At 41.0% G+C, this 14,526-nt stretch overlaps 1 protein-coding gene across 1 annotated transcript; it reads right to left on the bottom strand.

Moving 5' to 3' along the window:
* Positions 1-8,104: 8,104 nt before the first annotated feature.
* LOC131351534 (extracellular calcium-sensing receptor-like) lies at positions 8,105-11,391 on the bottom strand. The gene is made up of 6 exons (XM_058386950.1): positions 11,177-11,391; positions 10,731-11,022; positions 9,771-10,562; positions 9,386-9,613; positions 9,118-9,241; positions 8,105-9,006 (listed from the first exon to the last, which is right to left on the bottom strand). The coding sequence occupies exons 1-6, from the start codon at positions 11,389-11,391 to the stop codon at positions 8,105-8,107; spliced, it is 2,553 nt and encodes an 850-aa protein (XP_058242933.1).
* Between the last annotated feature and the right edge of the window lie 3,135 nt (positions 11,392-14,526).

Below are 14,526 nucleotides of genomic sequence, written 5' to 3'. Positions count from 1 at the left end.
ATGCACGGTGATTCCTTTACTCTAACAAAGATTTCTGCCTTATTTTCTCACTCTGTTGCAATTCCTTTTCAACTTCAGCCCTATCATCCCCACCTGTTTCATATATCACACCCCATATCAGTGTGCATGCATGTACACACTGGTTTTCCTATAATCTCACAGTAATAGTGTTAGTAGACAAAAGGTTAATACAGTGCTATTTACAGTGCGCACATCCAATCACCATTTATTCTCTTCATGCACTCACACTCACACAGCCCCTCGCACTCAACACACCCACACACTGCATGCAATACAATCAGGACAGACAACAGACAAAGGCCGACAGCGGGCCTCTCCTTATTTTTCTTAATCTTTTCTTTATTCTCTACCACCTGGATCCAGGACTTTTCTATTCAGCGCTTTTTTCTCTTTATATTCTCTTTATCTCTTATTTCTCTTACACCTAGATCCGGGATTTTTCACTATATTTCTCTTTTCTTCTCTTATTTTCCTTTCACTACCACCCGGATCCAGGAATTTTACTCTTCTCTTTTATCACCTGCTACTTGACACTTAATTTTTCTTTTTCCAGTGACGGTGTTCACGTTCACAGAACTTACTATTCTGCTACTAAATGCTCCGTTTGCGTCCAAATAAGGTCTTTTTCACAGGAATTTCTCTCATACCACCTGGAACCCACCAGGACTTTCGATCATACAGGCCTTTACACATTCATACATCTGACATCATCTAGTCTTTTCAATACAAAACATGCAATTTATCATGTCACTCTATGTGGTTTTAACTTACACTCACTCTGCCTCTCTGGCTCAATAGGTTGGAGCAGAGCTGATCCGACCCTGGGCCGAGCGCCTCCGCCTCCCCAGACCACACACAACTAATGCAGAAATTCGGTTAAACAGGCTTCTGCCTTACCTCTGTCCTAGTTGGATCCCGTGTCTGGTCCGTGGGCGGCGGCTGCAGCCTCGGGTCCCGGGTCTGGGGCTCTGCTGTTCTCTCTGTGCCAATCTCGTTTTCTTTGAAATCACGTCGGGGTCACCAAAACAATGTGGAATAAAAATCTATTGTACTCACTACTAAAATCTGACTCCAGCTCCACACTGACCCGACAGCTCAGTCTGAGTGAGACTCATAGTTAGTAAGGCCTCAAAACTAAATAAGCCAATCAAGCAGACTAGATGAATACAGATAAGAGATTTTATTTTGTAATCAGCGCTGATACAAGAATTGAGATGCTCACGCATGAACGTCCCATCAACCTCTACCCGGGGAACTCCAACTACAGCCTTTATATACATTTCCCTTATCTTCCCAATGCAACACGTCACTGGTGACAATCCCACCCATCTTTCTTTTTTGACCTTTTAGATTCTTTTTTACACCATTATCTTTTGGATTTACAACTTTTCGAATACCATTATAATTAAACTTTCCTGAATCATTATATTAAAAATTGGGCGTTTCCGCCCCCACCAGTGGGATTGTCTTTGGCCTCACTCTCGCCAATACCTCATTCTTCTTCAGGAGACAGCATGGGTAAGTTCTCAGTTCTTCAGGGACCAACACCCCTTTCTTTTATTAACTTTTACACCTCACGGATTTTCTGATTTATCCGCTGTCTTCCACGTATGTTCTCTAGATATTTCGCCTGGTACCACCATTGCCATCCAACACGCGCTGCGTTTACTTCATGATGAGCTCACTACCGCTCAAGGTACCAATGGAGCGAAGATTGACCATAACAATCTAGGGTGCGTCTCTGCCATTGATTGGTCCAAGTTTGGAAAGCCTGGTACCGCAGAGAAAGCCTGCCAGACTGACATCATTGATACAACTATTTGTTCTTCAAAGCCCTTGCAGCCTGTGTGCAAGGCCCGTGACAGGCCAACATGCCGTGTTAAACCTTATATTGTTCTTAAGCTCAAACGACCTAACGAATAAACCTTTACCTGAGAACTCACTCCTGCTGTCCCCCTGATTATTTCACACATACCTTATACATATATTCTCATTTACAAAATTATCTCCCACAGGGGCGCAGCGGAAATGCCAGACACCGGACACAATAGGCACTGGCTGCTCAGGAGGCACGGACACCACGTGCGTGCCAGTGGACGTTCCTGCTATTGCACCATCTAAGTACAAATAAACACAGGCACATGCTAACTGATTTCAATCTGTTTCTTATTAATGGGTTCACGCATTTCCATAAATGCAATAGATACGTAGCTTATTATCTCTGGTCTACTACTGGTCAGTTACATTGCATGCATTTGAAAATTAAATGCAGACTGGTAAGCTATGTTTTCCAAAGTTAAGCAAATAAATGAGAAATTAGTTACCTTCGAGGCATTGATGTAGTAAATCCGAGTCTCCCACAGCAGCGGATACTATTCCAGAGAGTAAAATGTCGCCCACAATAGAGGCAACTCTTTGCTCAAAAGGTACAAGTTCATCGACCCCTGTACCACTGCCTGTTCTGTCCACACTTTGTCTGTGCGCAGCAGTTCTCCGCATAACTTCCACCTTTATGTCAGACCATTTCTTTTTAAGCTTGGGTACAGTGCGATTTTCAGATCCCACAGCGTTGACTGCGTCAGCCAAACTCTCCCAATCAATTTTTTTTCTTTTGTTATTAATTCCAGAGGACAACGTTCCAAACAAGATTTTTTTCCTCGTTTCTACCTCTGATAGAAGCACCTCCAATTAATTTTCCATAAAGTTTCATTTCTTGCTTGCTTTTGCCATTTTCTTGCTGTTTGATTTTGCCAAAATGGATTCATTACATATTTAAATTAATTTATTTGAGAGAGGAGACAGGGTGGGGTTTGGTGCTCATGCATGCTCAATTTCAAGTTAATTGGGATGTACAAAGAGAATATGCGTGGGATTCTCCGTACGCAGAGTTTGATACATCTGATTTTTTTTGTGCATACGCACATTTACAGCTTTGTCCATATGAAATGTTTTAGTATTAATTCAACACAAGTCTTTGTACATGAGGCCCCAGGTGTCAAAGCTGTTATGAAGATACAAACAGCAAGACAACCTTCTCAAGATTGAAGAGATGATTCTGGCAATGTTGCCCCTTTGAACCCATTGCAAGATGGCTTTATGGAGATCATCATAGTTCAGCTGGACACATATGCTGGACACAAACTGCCCAGTTTGAATCTGGCCAGCCCTAAACCACTACTACATACTCAAGGAGGTTCAGTAATGCCTCTTGGTCATCTTCCAGGTCATTTTCATTACAGTGACTCAAGGGCTGGGAAGGCCAGCAGCATGTAGAGTGCTGGCTAATTAAACCAAGCCCATCAAGTACTTCCCATTCATCCAACTACATTTGTACCAGGGCCTCAACAAGATATTCCTTTTTTAGCCTCATGATTTTATTGTGACACCATAAGAATACTCAAAACTGAAAATACACACCAAGCATCATGCTGCTTAGCACTGTCTGATTTATTAAACTGCATAGAGATCTCTGGTATTCCAACTTATCTTTAAACAACAAGAGAATCTATGTAGGCTTTTCAGTAGACACACACAGGTGTAAACAATTATTTGACTACTGCCTGTTCTCTGCCACGTCTCCTCTTCCCATTCAGAGCCATGACAATACCCCAATTGCATAATTATTAGCTTTTATTGGCACACTCATACACAACAAGGTGACCACATTTACAGTCACGGGAAAAAGAAAGTACATCCTTCATCCGTTCTATGTTTTTGTTTATCAATAACAATTGTGTGGTACTTAACAAATTCAAGAAACAAACAAAGAATCTCAGGTGACAACAAAAATAAAACATAAGATTTTAATATAATTTAATTTTATATATTATTTTATATTAATACATTTTTCACAGTGGCTTAGTGGTTAGCACATTTGCCTCACACTTCCAGCATCCTGGGTGCGCGTCTCGCTCCCGCTCTGTCAGGGAAGACAGGTGAGGACCCAAAAACTAGAGTCCTTTTTTAAAAACGGCACTGAAAATGGTTCTCAGACAACACCCACAGAAAAACTGAAAACCAGGATAAAGCAGGCTGGGCAGAATCATTAACAGAAACAAAGTCCAATAGTCCAAAATAGGGAACAGGTAGAATACAATGCAGGCAGAGTCAGCAACAGCATACAGTCCAATAATTCAAATCCAGAGAAGACGAAAAACATGGAGCAGGCAGGAACAGCAACTGAACACAGTCCAATAATCCACAATCCAGAGAACAGGTTAAACACAGAGCAGGCAGAGTAAGTAAGTGAAGCAAGACAGGGACAATCCAAGCAGACAGGAACAGGACAGAAGTCAGCTGCAGGGACAGGCAGAGTCAACACCAGGCAGACTGGAGCCAAAGAAAAAGGCAGGATGACTTCTCAGAAGCTCAAGGCTGACTGAAGAGACCATCTGGCAAGGAGCATGTGCAGTCTGCTGACTTATATAGGACTGACAAGTGTAAAATGGAGGAAACCGGAAGTGAGATCAAGAAACCAGAAGTTGAGTCCCGGAACCGGCGTTGCGGAACCCGGAACGGAAATGCATGAATGACACACTCACTGTGTTTGTGGAGTTTGCATGTTCTCCCCGTGCATGGTGGGTTTCCTCCGGGTGCTCCGGTTTCCTCCCACAGTCCAAAGACATGCTACTAGGCTGATTAGCCTAGTAAATTACCCCTAGTGTGTGATTGTGTGAGTAAATTAATGTGTGTGTGCACTGCGATGTGCTGGCACTCCGTCCAGGGTGTATCTTGTCTTGATCCCCGATGATGCGTGGGATAGGCACAGGCTCCCGGTGACCCAAGGATAGATCGGATAAGTGGTACAGACAATGAAAAATATTTTTCCCCCAAAAGTAATCAAATATTCAGAAGCCAGGTGGAGAAAATATGTACATTTTTTCTACTTTCACAATCACTGATAAAAAGATTAGCAGCCAAGTGTTTCTAATGAAGCACAAAGGATTAGTCAATTATCAAGAATATTTCTATGAAAGCAAAACCGTTAGCATTTTGCTGCTTTGAAGCACTCCAGTATATCTCTACATTATGCCAAGAAGAAAAGAGAGGAACCATGACTTCAGAAAAGCAACTGTTGATGCTCATCAGTCTGGCAAGGTTTATAAGGTCATCACCAAGCAACTTATAATTCTACAGTGAGATGTTTTGCAGAACCTTCAAGAATGTTGCACTCTTCCTAGGAATGAGTGTCTCAGCAAATCCAGTTCAAGGTCAGACCATGTAATATTTATGTTCATGACAGCACAATCAGAAAAAGACTGTAAAAATATGGCTTTCATGTAAGCATGGCTATAAAATATATATATATATACACTATATTGCCAAAAGTATTCGCTCACCTGCCTTGACTCGCATATGAACTTAAGTGACATCCCATTCCTAATCCATAGGGTTCAATATGACGTTGGTCCACCCTTTGCAGCTATAACAGCTTCAACTCTTCTGGGAAGGCTGTCCACAAGGTTTAGGAGTGTGCTTATGGGAATTTTTGACCATTCTTCCAGAAGCGCATTTGTGAGGTCTCACACTGATGTTGGACGAGAAGACCTGGCTCTCAGTCTCCGCTCTAATTCATCCCAAAGGTGTTCTATCGGGTTGAGGTCAGGACTCTGTGCAGGCCAGTCAAGTTCATCCACACCAGACTCTGTCATCCATGTCTTTATGGACCTTGCCTTGTGCACTGGTGCACAGTCATGTTGGAAGAGGAAGGGGCCAGCTCCAAACTGTTCCCACAAAGTTGAGAGCATGGAATTGTCCAAAATGTCTTGGTATGCTGAAGCATTCAGAGTTCCTTTCACTGGAACTAAGGGGCCAAGCCCAGCTCCTGAAAAACAACCCCACACCATAATCCCCCCTCCACCAAACTTTACACTTGGCACAATGCAGTCAGACAAGTACCGTTCTCCTGGCAACCGCCAAACCCAGACTCGTCCATCAGATTGCCAGATGGAGAAGCGCGATTCGTCACTCCAGAGAACGCATCTCCGCTGCTCTAGAGTCCAGTGGTGGCGTGCTTTACACCACTGCATCCGACGCTTTGCATTGCACTTGATGTATGGCTTGAATGCAGCTGCTCGGCCATGGAAACCCATTCCATGAAGCTCTCTGCGCACTGTTCTTGAGCTAATCTGAAGGCCACATGAAGTTTGGAGGTCTGTAGCGATTGACTCTGCAGAAAGTTGGCAATCTCTTCGCAATATAAGCCTCAGCATCCGCTGACCCCGCTCCGTCAGTTTACGTGGCCTACCACTTCGTGGCTGAGTTGCTGTCGTTCCCAAACACTTCCACGTTCTTATAATACAGCTGACAGTTGACTGGAATATTTAGGAGCGAGGAAATTTCACGACTGGATTTGTTGCACATCTGGCATCCTATCACAGTTCCACGCTGGAATTCACTGAGCTCCTGAGAGCGACCCATTCTTTCACAAATGTTTGTAAAAACAGTCTGCATGCCTAGGTGCTTGATTCTGATTATTTGGATGGGTGAGCGAATACTTTTGGCAATCCAAATAATCAGAATCAGGTGTTCCAATCACTTCCATGGCCACAGGTGTATAAAATCAAGCACCTAGGCATGGAGACGCGTTCTCTGGAGTGACGAATTGCGCTTCTCCATCTGGCAATCTGATGGACGAGTCTGGGTTTGGCAGTTGCCAGGAGAACGGTACTTGTCTGACTGCATTGTGCCAAGTGTAAAGTTTGGTGGATTGGGGATTATGGTGTTTGGTTGTTTTTCAGGGGTTGGGCACGGCCCCTTAGTTCCAGTGAAAGGAACTCTGAATGCTTCAGCATACCAAGACATTTTGGACAATTCCATGCTCCCAACTTTGTGGGAACAGTTTGGAGCTGGCCCCTTCCTCTTCCAACATGACTGTGCACCAGTGCACAAAGCAAGGTCCATAAAGACATGGATGACAGAGTCTGGTGTGGATGAACTTGACTGGCCTGCACAGAGTCCTGACCTCAACCCGATAGAACACCTTTGGGATGAATTAGAGTGGAGACTGAGAGCCAGGCCTTCTCGTCCAACATCAGTGTGTGACCTCACAAATGCGCTTCTGGAAGAATGGTCAAAAATTCCCATAAACACACTCCTAAACCTTGTGGACAGCCTTCCCAGAAGAGTTGAAGCTGTTATAGCTGCAAAGGGTGGACCGACGTCATATTGAACCCTATGGATTAGGAATGGGATGTCACTTAAGTTCATATGCGAGTCAAGGCAGGTGAGCGAATACTTTTGGCAATATAGTGTATATATATATATATATATATATATATATATATATATATATATATATATATATATATATATATATATATATATATATATATTTACTCCAAAGAACAATATCCTTTGGATTGATGAGGCCAAGGTGGAGATGTTTGGTCATTATGCAAACCAACAACATGCCTTTAAACATGAATTAACTGAACCAATGTTGTAATAAATAGTTGTACATCAAGATATTGTTACTAAAGGTGGTGCTACATGCTACTGAATTTCAGTATGTACATTGGGTAATTCTCTTTCCCCACATGGTTTCTCTGAATGCTGGTTTATTTATTGTTTTATTTTTTTACCTTTTGCATTTAGTTGTTGTTTGGTTATATTTGTGTTTTGGTTTTATTTTGTTTGGTCAGACAAGTGTTATTTATTTATCTGATAACTATTATTGAAGGAAGTTTCAGATAAGGTATGAATAGAATAATTCACAGGTAGCTTTTGTAGACATCTTCACACAACAAATTCTTCAAAATAACAGTATTATATTCATTTTTATTAGAGGTTTTTCTATATGTCATACATCATTTTACTGCACTGGTGTCAATCTAAGCTATGGCATGTTTCTATGTACTATGCTCCTGCAAGTCTTATGGATATGGTGCATGCATGCCCTAAGGCATTACTCCCTTTATGTGATATCAAATGAATTGGGTTCTATATATTTATTTACACTGTACAAGTGGTTCAAAGCTCTAACATCAATTTACATACTGTTGATTTAAAGTTAAGAATAGTATCTGTTTCTATAGTGTTGATTCAGTGACAAAACATAATTTTAGTATTTAAAGTATTAGCTTTACTTAGCTTTCCCTATCATTTGCTTTTTGGTGTTTTTTTCTGGCTTCAGTATGATTATATAACATTTTGGAAGAAAGATGCAGAATAGCAAACCAAAGCTTGATGCTAAAATTGCAAATATCTCCACAGCTACAGTAAACTTCCCAGGTGAACTCACATAAGCAGGAATAAAAGTGATCCAGACTGCAGAGAACATCAGCATGCTGAATGTGATGAATTTAGCTTCATTAAAATTATCAGGTAACTTTCGGGCGAGGAACGCCAAAACAAAACATAAAAGTGCCAAAAGTCCTATATAACCCAGCACAGCCCAGAAACCTAAGCTGGAGCCTAAATGACATTCTAGAATGATCTTCTCTTTGTAGAGCTTTAGATTCTTGAAAGGAAAAGGAGGGGATATTGTTAACCAAAGCACACAAATAAGAACCTGTATGAGAGTGAAGGCAAGTACACTGAGTCTCTGCTGTGGAGGCCCAAACCATTTCATGACATTACTGCCTGGAAGTGTAGCCCTGAAGGCCATTAACACCACTATGGTTTTTCCAAGAACACAGGAAATACAGAGGACGAAGGTGATCCCAAACGCTGTGTGTCGTAGCATACAGGACCACTCAGAGGGCTGACCAATGAATGTAAGTGAACAGAGGAAACACAGAGTCAGAGATAAGAGCAGCAGGAAGCTCAGCTCAGAGTTATTGGCCTTGACTATTGGTGTGTCTTTATATCTAAAGAAAATGATTGCTATTACCATCGTCATAAATGCACCAATAATGGACACTACTGTTAGCAAAATTCCCATTGTTTCTTCATAGGACAAATATTCAATTTCCTTCTTTACACAATTATCTTTGAGTGCATTTGACCAGTAATCCTGATGGCATTGTTCACATTCAATAGCATCTGTCACATACAGAGAGAGAGAGAGAGAATAGATAGAGTGATGCATGTATAGGATATTGAGATACTGGAGAATCTTCAACAGGGAATGTCCTTTCATGGTCATTTTTTTACCTGTCATGTTACTGATCTCTCCTGCAGCACATGGAATACAGTCAAAGCAGCAGATGGGTTTTCCTTTTTGTGCAGCTTTCCTAGTGCCTGGAGGACAGCTTTCTTGACATATAGATATTGGTACCTATGAATATTTGCAATTAAATTCTATTTTTTATTTTTCATTCTTCATATTAACATTTAAGTATTAAACAATTTCACAAACAATAGACATAGCATTATTTAACTATTTTTTATACCTTATATTTATACCTAAAATTATACTCACCTTATTGCTATTTTGTGCCCATACAATCGAGGGCAGGTTTACTGCTAATCGACCATCAGCAGGTAAAGAGGAGTCGTAAAGTCCAACAGTGACAAATTCACTTTGATTATTTTTATTTAATTGCCAGTTTATTATTTCATATTTTGCTGGTGGGTCACCATTTATATCAAAATAAACTTCTTCACCTTCTTTGGTCTTGAAATTTACTTTTTTGAGGTGTTCTAGAAACTTGAGAAAGAAAGCAAATGTATGTTATAAGTTTTTTGGTTAAAAATGAATCATGTTTTTTTCTCGAATAAAAAAAGTTCATTTTAAATTTGTCCAGATTGTGTTTAGCAAAGGTCTTAATTCTAAGTGAAAAAGTAGCATTATAGTATTAACTCACTGTAAAAGGATCAGGCTGCTTCTTTGTAGGACATGTTTCTTTGCACCCAAGAAGGTCATGTAAAGTGTGGGCAATGGCATACACTCCTTTATACACATTACTGAAAATAGGCATCAGGGACATGTCAGTGAAAGCACTGTCCATTTCAGACAGTTTCTCTTTTCCTGTGCACACTGGTGAGTTCCCTGAATCATTCTGCACTGTATATTTACACTTAAACAAACTCTCCCAGAATTTTGTAAAAATGGCACTTCCTACAGATTTCAGTGGCTTTATATCTAGAATGAAGTCCTCCAGTCCGGCCACCTTTGTTTTGGGAATAGCTAGCCCTATGGCTCCTTGCAGTATGTTGTGCTTATCTAGTGTGGCCACTATTGGATCAGCGATCCAGCCCTCGGTTCCTACCCACTGATATCCAGTGATGTTGTGTTCAGAAAACACACGCACCAAAATTTCCAAATCCCAATTAGTGAGAAATCCCACTATGACTCGAGAAGTTGAGCTTTTAATTTGCTCAGCAATTCTTAGCACTTTCTCCTTTGAATAGGTTCCATAAAATGGAAGAGAGTATTCTAAGCATATGCCAAGTTGCTCTGCAACTTTGGTAAAAGTGGCCATCCCATTGTTACCATAATCATCATCTCTTCTTATTGCTCCCACCCAGGTCCAGCCAAAGTGCTTGACCATCTCTGCCAGGGCTCTGCTCTGGTAATAATCACTGGGAATAGTGCGTAAAAATGAGGGATATTTCCTTTTGTCACTGAGACACTCACAGGTGGCAAAATAACTGATCTAAAATCAGATTCACACAGGCATCTCAGGCATTAGGTTCAGTCAGAATATTTTCAGTTCACATCAGAAATAAACTACAATGTTTCTTTCCAGGTGTTCATTTCACATATGTTCTTAAAATACTGCTGTAATACCCCCAAAATGTTTAAATATTGCATAAAACCTTACTAAGGGCATGCTGAAAGGTCCAATACTCTTTGCTATAGCCATGGACACTGATGAGTAATTCTCTCCAATTATGGCTTGCACCTGTGCAGGCTTTGTGCAGATCTCTTCAGAGACTGAGTTCTCATTTCCATTAATTAGAGCCATTGCCATTTTCACCCCCAATCCTGCGGTACCACAGGTGTCATAGATCTTGTAGCCCAGCGAGACTCCAGGCAGTAAAGACGAACTGTTGTTGATCTCCTCTGTTGCAAAAATCAAGGACTGTGAATACTGGAAAGCTCTGTAGTCCAGACTGAATTTAAAAAAAAAAATCAGAAAAAAGTGCATAAAATGACTTCATATGATTTACTAACAGTATCTTTACAGCTTGTGGATCACTATTTATATTCTAACTATAATAGATGATCAGTAATTGCCATAAATTGTTCTTTTCTAATGGGGCTTACCTCATACATTTTGTTGAAGATGGCCTGACAGAATAGGATGATTCTGTGATGTCCCAATTACTATGAAAGGGGAAAAGTGCTCCAACTATGATATCACCATCCTTCCATATATGTGGGTATACAGGCTCTCCACTCAGACTACAAGTAGAATTATTAGCTCTGGAAAAATTGACGATAGCCATTAAAACATGCAAGAGTGTGAAAATGGACTCCATTTAGTACTAATGCTCAAAAAAATATATAAGAGAATGTCTATATCTCTGTGTGTTTGTGTGTGCGGTCTGATATGTCGTTAAGTTGAACAGGAAGCATATGTGGTATTTATGCAGAACGAAAGGCAAAATCTCTATGGTAAAGTTACACTTGTGGGTCATGATCAAAGGAGGTGTGACAGTGTGACAGCCTGTTTTACCTTTACATTTCCTGTTTCTGTTCCCTGTTCACAGTATCTACTGTTTGATCTACTGCTTTGATGGTAAAGAATAATAAGTAATGCTAGGCATTACAAAAAAAATAAATAAATGTAAAACACTGCATCTGTAGCTCTCCAGCATTGATTACGATTACAAGATTATATTTTCCACTGCTTTTTTTCCAATACTATATTTTCCACTACATCAGTAATGTTCAGATGATTTTTACTTCATATGGTCATTATGCAATTTTAATCTCTTCATGTATGGAACAACATGACACTTCTACAAGATTACTATACTATCTAGCAGTGTGTGTGCAACCACTTATCTGTCAGAAGCAATATCCCTCTCAAGAAAAGTGCTCCATGTCCCATGTCATTGTTGCAATTGGTTTCTTTCAAAACCTTCTCTAAAGTCATTCAGTTATTAGTCAATGCAAAACTCAGGTTGGAGATTAAAATAATATTTGTTTAGGCACAATGTTGGGAAGTGGAAGATCAGTGTTTCAAATGTTGGACTACAAACTGAAAGGTTGTGAGCTCAAATCCAAGCAGCACCAAGCTGCCTTTGCTGGGACCTTGAGCAAGGCCCCTAAACCACAACTTTTCTGTTCTATGAAAAGTGAGATAAATTAGAAGTCTGTCCAGATAAGGGCATCTACCAAATGCCATTAAGGTAAATGCAATGTAAATGTTCACTGTCAATATAATATAGAAAATATAGAAAATTAAAAAGCCTTATTTTCTCCATAAAGAATATGGCAGCATGATTTGGTCATTAGGAAAACCACCAACATGCCTTTAAACATGAATTAACTGAACCAGTGTTGTAAAAAATACATTGAACCAAATTATAAACGGAACACTTTTGTTTTTAGATCTCAAAGATCTAAGACTTTTTCTATGTACATAAAAGCCTATTTCTCTCAAATATTGTCCACAAATCTGTCTAAATCTGTGTTAAGCCTAGTTCACACTACAGGATTTTAAGCCTGATTTAAGCCAGATTTGCAAATTAATGAGCTCGCCGAAGGATCGGGCTGTGATTGTGGGAAAATCAGCGGGTGATCAGCGCTCGGCAATCTTTGTGTGAATTACTCAGCGATGCATCAAAAAGGCTCGCTGACGCGTCACTGACACCTCGCAGACAAAATCCAGGTATCTGGCATATTAAATATCTGGGACGGTCGGCCGACTCGACATCACGTGGTGTCAATTGTTACTACAACCTCCAGCCAATGAGAGAGCAAGTCAACAGAGTTGAGGTCACCGGAAGAAAAGCAGCAGCAGCAACATGGCTTCAAAAATAGTGTGGACACAACATTTATTTTAATAAATTAACATTTATCTAGAGCGAGACTCCTGCCAACGTCCATTTTCAAAACAAACCTCTACCAAAAGTCACGCATCATTTCCTGTGTGTTTTCGTGACAAAACGTGGTTTGGGGACGGCGTTGAGTGACAAGAGTTGTTGTCAGATGGTGTGGGACCCCCTCTTGTGGATCATTTACGAAGCGTCACGTAGTGTGAACACCACAAGGACAAAAAAACATACAGTGAAGTCATGTAGTCTGAACAGCAAAGTGATCTGCCGACGGTTAAAGTCCTGTAGTGTGACCAGGCTTTTAGTGAGCACTTCTCCTTTGCCGAGGTAATCCATCCACCTCACAGGTGTGGCATATCAAGATGCTGATTAGACAGCATGATTATTGCACAGGTGTGCCTTAGGCTGGCCACAATAAAAGTCCACTCTAAAATTTGCAGTTTTATCACACAGCACAATGCCACAGACTTTGTTTTGAGGGAGTGTGCAATTGGCATGATGACTGCAGGAATGTCCACCAGAGCTGTTGCCCGTGAATTGAATGTTCATTTCTCTACCATAAGCCATCTAAGTCTAAGACTTCCACCACTACAGCAAGTTGTAGCCTTTCCAGCAGCTCCATGCATGCCTTACTATTTATTATTTATTTACTATTTTCTTCCGTTTTTTTTCTTTTCTTTTGTGTGTACATCAGATTATCTATCCTATGGATATGGATTTTCACAAGCCAAAACTCGTTTATTCGAGACACCAACTTCTTGCTCTGGAAAAGTCCCCTGCCGGCGTGGTTCCACATTTACCTGATGAGGTGAGGAGGCGGTATCACGGTTGCAGAGCCGGAGCTAAGCTAAAAGCTAAGCGGCTAGCGAAGAAGTGGTGATATAAGCCTTCGGTACTTTCTGTAATCATGGGAAATGTGAACTCGCTACCGAACAAGATCGACAAGCTGGCTGCTCTGGTGAAAAATGATAAAATCTACAGAGAGTGCAGTTTATTGTGCTTCTGTGAAATGTGGCTAACGTCTAGCATTCCAGATGCTAACATGGAGCTACCCGGCTTCAGCACGGTCAGGGCGGACAGAGACACTAAAGCCTGCGGTGTCATGGACTGCTGGACACTTTCCTGCCTGAACACTAGAGGGCAGTTTGACAGTTTGTTTATACCTGTGCCATGTGTCTTTGTTTGTTTTGTGTTCTTGCGTGTTTGCCCCGCCCAATCCTTAGCCTGTTCTCGCCTCTGCACACCTGTCCCTCATGTTTCACTAATTACCTGCCCTATTTATATGGGTTTTGTGGGTGTGTGTTTTTGAGTCCTCATTGTTATTGTGTGCCTCTTCTGTTCTCTGGATTTTATTTTGTGATGATGGTTTCCCCTAGTGTTTCCGTGTACATTTCTGTTTGTTTTTTAAAGAAATAAAGTATTTTGTCCCGACTGGCTGCTATCCCTGCATTTTGGGTCTGATCATGCCCTGTGGAGGCCACCCGCATATGACGTGCGGGAAGTGGAAAGGAGGAGAACTCGCCATTTATGTGAACACGAGGTGGTGTAATCCTGGGCATGTGAGCATAAAAATCTCCAACTGCTACAGGGACATCAAACCTCTGGCTGTAA

Source organism: Hemibagrus wyckioides, linkage group LG04 (genome assembly GCF_019097595.1).
Source record: "Hemibagrus wyckioides isolate EC202008001 linkage group LG04, SWU_Hwy_1.0, whole genome shotgun sequence".
Taxonomy (NCBI): domain Eukaryota; kingdom Metazoa; phylum Chordata; class Actinopteri; order Siluriformes; family Bagridae; genus Hemibagrus; species Hemibagrus wyckioides.
Note: the sequence above shows the minus strand (reverse complement) of the source record. Positions and strands in the feature narration are given on the sequence as shown.